We start from the raw sequence: 9,406 nt of genomic DNA, 5'->3' as shown, positions 1-9,406 counted from the left end.
CAAATACGCTGCATTAATGAAAAAAAGACAAGTATTAAACATTTTCTGTTGAAAATTAATTAGTCTGAATTAACATGAAAGATGTCTAAATCAGATTTAAAGGGAGAGTTTAAATGGACGAACTACTGTGCGCTCTTTGTTGGTTTTGAAAACTGACGGATAATATTGGAAACTTCGTGAAACGATCAAAATTCAAATTAACATGGTAGTTACTGTCAATTGATTCACGATCAAGATGCTCGATTGTTGTTACAAACGTTTCTAATGCAGCAAAAGTGAATAGGAATCAAGGTAACACGTACATACGTTCAAGTTATTCGGCTTGCTGGCGTTTCTTATAGTCTCGATTGTGACAGATATATGAACGACATGCTTTTGTTCTAAGTGTTATTTATCAAGTACGCTAGTACAATGGTGACATAGAACTGTGACGTAACCGCTCAGAATCAGGTTTGAAATAGAATATTCGTACGAGAAGCTGCTTGATTATTCCACGAACTGGAGTGTCCTAATAGGAGATCCTCAACTTTTCGACACGTGGAATTGAAATGCATCGCAAACTCTAATTGAACCGCAGTTTCGACGACAGAATTAATAACACTGTTATTTGATCGAACGATCTAAACGTCTTTCAACATTTTCATGTACCGTTTAATCGAAAATCTATCGAGAATTTTTGTCGGTGCTTGAAAAATATAGAGACACACAATCACGAACTTTACTTTCCTTCATTGCAAATCAGTTGAAACGTATTTAATTCGTTAATGTCAACTCGTGACTTACCCTCCGTCACCAACCTAGCGCCTTCAGAGTTTACGGTTTCTCCAAAACCATGGATGTATATATCTAACGTTTCATTGCTGATCAACTGCGGCACCAATTCTGTTGCATTTCGTACATTTACATCGAGAAAAGTGCCATTCCTGAAGGAAAAACGGTGAAATTGAAACGTGCGAACGAATAATTATAGTAAAAATGGAAATAAACGCAATCAGATCGATACATGAATGAAAAATTACTTCTATCAGTGTGTAAAAATATTTACCTGTTATACAAACGAAAGAATATGCTATCTGTTGGATTACTTGCTGCATCTGCGAACAAAGTTGTATTGAAAATATTAACAACGAGACATTACAGCCAATTTTCACCCTAAATTTACGAATTTATTTTATCGTTCGTTACGTTATGAAGATACAACAGTGTCATTTTGTTTATACGACGAAGAAAATCAATATTTGCGATATTAATTCTAAATTCAATGTCATTTACATTGCACATAATACAGCAAATAGAAAACATATATTTTATTCAACATCTTCGATAAATGTACAACTAGAACAAACTTCGAGGATTTAAAGCTTACCGATACGTGAGTCTTTAATAATCACATTACGTTCCTCGAAACTAAAATGACGTTACGAAGCTCCAAAGTTGAAAGTGTCAATTATACCAAGTGTAGTTTCAAATATTGCTCTCTACTTTTCAATACAAACAACGATCCTTCGTGTACTTACCGGCCAGCAGACACTTGGCTACAATAAGCCATACGCTCATGTAATAGAACATCATGTTGAAAAATGTATCAGTCCTCGATGTGCAGTACCTTTTGGTTTGTCAGCAAGTACCTATTATAAACGAGTAACATAATTTATACACTACGTTATTTATAATGTTCTTAGCTGTCTGTTTCAAGGTAATTGTATCTATAACTATATAAAAACGCACTATGTCGATTTCACGGTGTATTTTGTTCATTTTCCTAAAAACGATTTAGCAAACAGAAGAATTTTCTTCTCTTTTTTTAATTTGGATTTTTATTAATCAGTGCTCTTGTAATATTTTGGCAAAAGTGTATCGGAAATTAAGGAAATTATTTTAAATAAAAATGTTTAATTTCAATGGAGTTACCTTTCTTTCCAAAATGAACGGCTTGAAATCGCAGGAACTCTCAGCGTTACCTACTACTGTACTTTACTTCAGTGCGCTATTTTACCTATTTTATAGTAGACTCAGTTCAAGTAAAAATTATGATAAATCGACGCCAGCGCCTAATCGTCGCATTACCTTGAAACGTTTGAAAAATATATTTTTACACTTACCGTTCTACATATGTATATTAATTTGTGTACAATTAACGTGGAGGTTAGTTTAAAAATAAATATTCCACTTATACTGACAGATATTATTCGTTAGTCCATTGGGAATAACTAACTTTATAAGCTCTGTAAAATTGATGGAACGTTGAAACTATGAAATTCATATATGTATGTTAATTCTTTTCGCTGAACTAATTAATATTTGCACATATCCGCAATCAAAGCTAAGGAATAATATCTCCTGGAGTTCTTATTTGACAGGAACAACGGCTTTTCTCGTTTACCCAAAGGGTGGCTAGATAATTCCACCCTCTTACGCCGAGAAGCATGACTATCTCGATAATTTTACCATCTAAAAGTTCCATTCTGCCTGAACTAATTTGCTTAGATACAGCTAAAACGAAGTTAATTAATTTCACATCGATCTTAGTAACGACCTGTTTTTCCTACAAATTTCAACGATAATTAATACCTTTGAAGAATTAAGAAATCACGAATATTACGTAGTCTCTGTAAAACTCTATAGATACTCTTGCTTATGTATTTAGTATAAAAAAGAAGAATCTTCTTCTCAGTTTAACGATCAATGAAATATACCTTTTTACAGCAGAAACAAGCGATCGCATACTAATCCGTTGATCTTAACGAGGTCGAGGTTTCGAACGATCTAAAATGAAGTTTGAGGAAAAGAATGGTATAAAATCCGACGGTGTGTCGAATGACGTAAAGCTTGTAGCATTGCAACGTTATAAAATTCTTAATACAGCATTGTCTATCAAAAGATTGCAGCGTAAGCCAGTGGATGACTTTAACGCAGTGTCTTCGAGTTGCTCGTAAGAACACCGTAAAAAGGAATTCTGGTTAGAGCACGATTACTGAACGACTCTTGAGAAGTATCTATATGACCGGTTTACCAGAATGGGATGCGTTTATCGCGTTTTTCTCGCAGGATGTTACATCTTCCTGGAAGCAGAAGCGTCAGCTTCGAGATTCTCGTTTCCAGTAACGGATGATAATAAAAAATTCGTTACGTGTACAGACGAAAACGAAGAAGCACGATAAATCGGTACTGTACCAGAAACGAGGGTCCTACTTTCTTTAGACGCCTCGCGCAACTTATTAAAGATCCTCAGCATGGAAGGAGCCATAAAAGTCTGCGTACAAGGGCAGAAACTAAAGCAGGAAGTAGCAATAAAGGAACCAAATGAATAGGAACTATGTTCAAGAAGACAGTGTGATTGTTACAAGATAGAGAATGTCCCCAATTTGACGTCTATAGAGAGTACCAAATTATCGTGAGAGGGAAGACTCCTCCTGCTTCATTTTCACGATAATTAACGCGACAGAGCTAAACCTACTGCAAGGGACAATTCTCAGAAAGTATTGAAAACGAGTAATTAAAATCAGGCGAGTGCCACTTGCAGTTTTCTTACGTATTAAGTAAACGCTATAGAAAAGTTAAACGAGTGGCCCTTTTTCCCGCCTGAAAATGAAAATCTGTTTGATAGGCATTCAATCCTTATTGATCTTTGGTTACTTGTCGTTGAACAACTTCTCAATATTCGACAAAGAAGTCTCGATGAAGCCAAGCTTCTATGCTGTTCTTTCAGTTTAAAAACGTGATTTATGAAAGTGATTTCGTTAGGTCTGAAATACGCGAAATGCATTTCTGCCGGAGGATGTCAACTTTCGAAGAGACCGGCGAGGTCTACGCGGCGAGCAAAGGTAAAAGAGAAGTAAGAATAAGTAAAAGTAATGTTTACTGAAAAACGGAAATTTTTGTCGCACGATAAATCGACATATTTTTTCAAATGCTTCATCGTTCAGTGTAAATATTTCTCGAGCAATGTAAATTTGTAAAAAGAAACGGATGTGAATATAAAGAGCAAGAAATAAAAGGTACACAGAGATAGAACAAAAAGTAGAAAAAAATTATGTATCATAAAATCTAAGCACGTTACATTTCCACTTGAAATATTCAGCATCTTTCACGTTATTTCCTCGATCAACGACAAATCGTGAATAATAACACTGCAATGTTTACGTATCAATATCACCGAAGATATAAAATCTAATAACTCGAATCGTAGCGAAGAAGCTTGAAGAAATGAAATACGTGTGTCTTCGTGGATAATCGTTATTAATCACGTTTTCGACGGATAAGATACTCTATAAGCGCTTTATTGGTTCACCGAACAGTTCATCTGAGACCTTTTGCGGGACCCACCTTCATCTTGATCTTTTGTAGCAGGAGCCAACGTAAATATTTGAACGGCAACTCTCTCACGAGAGACTATTCTCCCCTTCTTTTACTGCTGCAGGCGTAGATACCTCTGCAGACTTTTTTTCTCGTAAAAAGGACCTCGAAACCTCGCGTGAAAATGTCTCGATCTCCAACGAACAAGCACGATAACGAGAACGACTGCGTTCTTATCGGAATGTGTATCCGAATGTAACGAAAAGGTACAGCTTCGAAGAGTATGCAAGGCGTGAACTTCGACGAAAGGAGTAGGAAAAATGAGAAAAGAGCGGATGCAGGGAAGATTCACGAAACTGGCACATGCGTTCGTACTCCGGGAATTAGAAGTTCCTGGTTTCTAGAATAGCTATTTTTCGATATCCTCTACGATGCTAGATATGGATTTGTGAGAAATGCTTGAATTTCAAACTTCGTTACTTTTAAAGAATTAGCGGTGTATGTAACGGTGTTAAACCAAAAACGAATAGCACGTTGTGATAAGGTAAGATAATGGAATTAGTAGAAAGTGGTTACTGTTCGTTTACCTTGTCTTTCAAGTACCGTAATTTAAATGGGAATTACAAGGTACTTCGAAGGCTCATTATCGGTTTAGTAGAATTCTTATCTCTGACCATCTGTTGAAAAAAAGAAAAAATTTCTTAATAAAATGTAAGAAAAATAGTGGAAGGAATGAAAACGAGGAAAAAGGACGTGTAACAATAGGGGGAAAGAAACGTGTAAATACGAGAGGTAAGAAAAACAGGTAAAGCGAGATGAAGGGCAGATACGAGCAAAAGTATGAAAAAGAGTATAACTGCCAAAAGAAGGAATAGATAAAAGAGAAGTATGTAGAGAAGGAACAAAGGACGTAACTTGTATCTGTGAAATTCATAAATATTTGCAATGATAGAAATCCAGGGAGAATACAAGGCGTCAAACGTAATAAGTAGTGCGATGGAAAATGGTTGAACTTGCATCCCATGCAGGGAAAGGAGAAATAAATGTAACATGTCGTCTTGAAATTCTGTTTCCAAACGAGAACCAAAAGCCAGTGATTTTTAAGAACAATATCATTGTAACTGTTTCTGACGAAAATACGCGTCACGCTGCGACCCCTGGGGTGCGTCGAGAGCCAAAGTCGACGTAGGTCGTAAGTCTCCGTCCGATTTTATAATCGACAGCTTGCTCGCGTATGTCCTTACGACCGTTTCGAGTTATAAGGATATTAAGGTGTGTATAGGTGAAGTTCAATGGTGAAGGAAATAATTCAAAGTAGACTATTTAATGAAATAGTTAAATGATGGACTAGTGGTGTGGATGATGTACGAGTTAAACAAGAGATTACAATGTTTCTCTTGGATGTCTGTTACTAACTGACTACTCCCTCACGAATTTCCCTCGACTCGGAAATTCTTGTCACCGGTCTTGTCACCTGATTGGTAAGAACTTTTGCCAATCGGGTGATAGATCCTCTGACACCCACCTATTCCGGGCAGGAGAGGTGATATCAGTGGAGGTGGAAGACGCGATGTTAGAAATTTGACAACGTGGTGGAATTTCCGCTAGGCTTGGATCCTGCGGCCTGACCTGGTCGACGGTCACTGGGCCCGGCCTCGATGCCCCTTTGGAAATTCACGTTTATGGCACATGCAATTAATCGTTGAGGACGAAGGAACTCGAAGAAATACAATCGCAGAAATACAATAAATACAACTAAAATACAATAAAATACAAACGTCATAAACGTGCTTGCAATTTGCACTTCGGAGGTTGTCCTTGTACAATTGCTAGCCACCCGTGCTATTCAAGACGGTCAAAATCATTAACAAAAGGAAGGGTAAGGTCCCGTGGGTATGCCACGGAACAGTAACTATTACCAGACCAGATAATTCATGTAAGATGGAGGTTATTTATCAGCTAACACATTTTACAGTACAAATATGCTCGAGAGTTCTAAAAACAGCTAAAACTTTGATAAAATTCCCAACTTGCACCCATGAATTTAGAATAATTCATTATTGACAAGTTTGTGATTTACAATTAAAATATAGCAGTACGATAAAATCTTTGTTTTCGAAGTAATTCAGAAGTGTACAAGTATTTTATTATTACAACATTGTTAGTCATCGCATCTTCATTTTTCCTTTAATTTTATCGAGCTTTTCAATCGTTTGAAAAATTAGAGGAAGAAGTCTCGCTTCTTATATCGAGAATAATTGAACCGCGTGAAAATCAAAGGCAAATTAAACCGTGATCCGTCATAGTTGGAAATTTCCCGGTGGAAACGATGTTGTTATTCGCGATAATGTGTAAAGGCTGCGCGTATTTGCTGGTCACGCAGTGAAACAAGCCGACCCTGAACGGACCACGGAATATTAACGGTAATAGCAGTGTGTTGACCCTAACGAAAAATAGATTTTTCATTTTGACTTATATTCCATTGAAATTTTAGCCAGCTACATTTTCTTCCTCGTTATTTACGCCGTGCTTTCAACACTCGTTAATGCAAAAAGTGCTATCATAAAATTCGATAGGAAAATTACTTGTCTAATCTTGACATTTTAATTGTTCCACAATTTTCTATTTTCTCGTAAAAAATATTTACAAAAGTGTTGTATAACATTCGTTAAGTATACATATACATTGCAAATAACATCCGTTTAACTTAGTTTCCGAATACAAATTTTCATATGAATTCCAATTAACCACTTCGTGATTAACTAAACATAAATTAATCAATTAACTAATTATAACCAATCGCTGATTAAATTAATCGTTAATTTAAAAAATTGAATATGAACGTGAATTAATGAAATAGATATGAAAAAGAAGTACAGCGATATATTTCGTCTGTTTCAGATGGTAAAAATGATGGTGACCGTTGTTATAGTGTTCACTATATGTTGGCTTCCATTCAACATACTAAACGTAAGTAACTTTCCTTGAATAAATCTCGAACTCGTACATTACGAGAAAATTTATTTATACAAATTGAATAACAATGAAATCTATTGTCTTCAGTTTTCAGAAATTTTATATTTAATTTAAAATGGCACTATAATTTAAATTCGCATTTCATATAACAAAGAATAAGTAGAAATTTAGATTTATCGGATAAAATCAAGTGAATTAAATTTCCTTTAAAAATACAATTTAATTAATTATCAAGATAATTTAAAATAAATGATAAGATTAAAATAACTTAAAGCTACTACACGAAGTAGTTTATGTTTAACCATTAATATCGTCTGGCTGATAGCATCTTGTGATAAAATACATAAAGGAAGCGCAACTATTAATTTCAGTGGAAGATTAATATATTTTCACGTCACATAGTTGGATTTCAGAAATTCATCAGTAACCATAACGTCTCTGCTCGCTTTATTTCCTTTCCCTTCGTTTTCTTATTTTATGAACAGCATGCAGCACGTTATTTTCCATTTATTTCTAATTTTCCACTATCCCTGGAAACAAACTGAATAAGAAGGTAGGTTGACGTACAGCAATTAACAGCTGCGAAGGGAAAAAATTACTCTTTAGTATCTTTAAAGAGTGTCTCTCAACTGGAATCTCGATAATTGATTTTCACTCAAATAACGAAGCAAGAAATTGCCCTTCCAAATAGTGAACACGACAATAATGAAATAGTAAGATAAAAATTACAACAAGAATTGCCAAACTGTAAAAAGACTTTTATGCAAGAAATCATTTTTATTATTTCAATTTTGCAAAGAATTCTTTTTTTATAATATAAATTTAAATGAACATTTAAATAATTAACAATTAAGTGAAATATTCGAATCAATGACTGTTCCATTAACGTTGTCCAAATAATTTCTACTTTTAGTTACTAATGGATAATAACGAGACCCTAGGAAGTTGGTCCGGACTTCCGTTCGTATGGATGGTTCTTCACTGGTTGGCTATGTCGCACTCCTGTTACAATCCAGTAATTTATTGCTGGATGAACGCGAAATTTCGAAACGGTTTCATAACAGTGTTCGGACGCTTGCCTGGTGCACATCGAATTCTCCGTAGAGACAGACAACGTAACAGTAATAACGCCAGTACAATGGGCATCCCCTTGACAGGTATATAATTTACTATTAAACCCTGAAAAAAAGAACTAAACACTTTATTAATCCTTCAAGGGTGAAAATTTTCTTTCGCAGAAACAAATGTTGAACGAGCAACTGTGATAACAAAAATTCTTTAAAAAATTCACTTAAACGTCAGTTCAAATGTTCAACGAAGTTTTAATAAAGTTTAATTTCATAAACGTAATTCTGTTATAGTAAATTTCCTTATTGTATTAGGTGTAGAAATGAATTCTTTCCGATTGGATTCACATAATTGATTCGAAGTCACCGATGGTACTCGCAAGTTGCCAGAAAAATGGCAAAAGGTCATCAACGATAACGGAAATTATCTGGATCCTTCATTTATTTTCGTTCTTTTTAAAGAAAACTTTGATTATACCGAAAAATTGGAAAGAATTCATTTCTACAGCTCGTTGCGCTAAAATCATCGCTAAAAATCGGGAACTTGCTAGAATATTGAATTTTCATTTTTCACAGATTGAAATCATTACGAATGACTAGACTGCAGATTTTTATATATTTATGAAAAAATTGGTGGTACAAAAATACACAGAAGATGTCGATGCGACCTTAAACTCTTATTAAAGAATAAAAAAAGTATACAGAGTGCACGTAATAAGCACAAATATTCAAAATAAACCTAAAATATAGTACTCGTTATAATATACAGTGAATAAAACAGTTACCTCTCTAGCTTCTACTTTTTTAATTATATTCATAAAAATAAGAATCTGTCTATTGTATCAGTGACACATTTCGCCAAAAGTGAGATTTTTCGAATGAAATTTCAGGTCTGAATGGCTCAAACCACTCTGTCCTCCGACGTATGAACACATGCACGACTTATGTGAGCGTTCGCCGAAAAACAAATGGGAACCATTCAGCGCCCGCAAGAAGTGCCAGCTTCCGGAATGACTCGTTCCGACCAACGGCCCAACAAGTACAACGACAATTCGTTTATCTCGAGT

The 9,406-nt window shown here is 35.1% G+C and overlaps 2 protein-coding genes across 2 annotated transcripts in view; one reads left to right on the top strand and one right to left on the bottom strand.

Annotated features, from left to right (window-relative positions):
• Positions 1–1,602, bottom strand: part of LOC108575082 (pancreatic triacylglycerol lipase-like) — a 3,416-nt gene extending 1,814 nt beyond the window's left edge. The window contains exons 1-3 of the mRNA XM_017937796.1: positions 1,518–1,602; positions 1,046–1,094; positions 784–923 (exon numbers count right to left, since the gene is read on the bottom strand). Coding sequence (XP_017793285.1) covers positions 784–923; positions 1,046–1,094; positions 1,518–1,572 — 244 coding nt within the window. The 5' untranslated portion in view covers positions 1,573–1,602. The remainder of the gene's footprint in view (positions 1–783; positions 924–1,045; positions 1,095–1,517) is intronic.
• The window catches only part of LOC108575083 (neuropeptide Y receptor-like), a 35,156-nt gene that overhangs the window by 24,624 nt on the left and 1,126 nt on the right, over positions 1–9,406 (top strand). Inside the window, exons 4-6 of the mRNA XM_017937797.1 lie at positions 7,198–7,266; positions 8,186–8,429; positions 9,230–9,404. Of these exons, the coding sequence (XP_017793286.1) occupies positions 7,198–7,266; positions 8,186–8,429; positions 9,230–9,404 (488 nt within the window). The remainder of the gene's footprint in view (positions 1–7,197; positions 7,267–8,185; positions 8,430–9,229; positions 9,405–9,406) is intronic.

This window comes from Habropoda laboriosa, unplaced genomic scaffold (genome assembly GCF_001263275.1).
Source record: "Habropoda laboriosa isolate 0110345459 unplaced genomic scaffold, ASM126327v1 scaffold258, whole genome shotgun sequence".
In the NCBI taxonomy this organism is placed as follows: domain Eukaryota; kingdom Metazoa; phylum Arthropoda; class Insecta; order Hymenoptera; family Apidae; genus Habropoda; species Habropoda laboriosa.
This window is presented reverse-complemented; position numbering and strand designations above follow the sequence as displayed.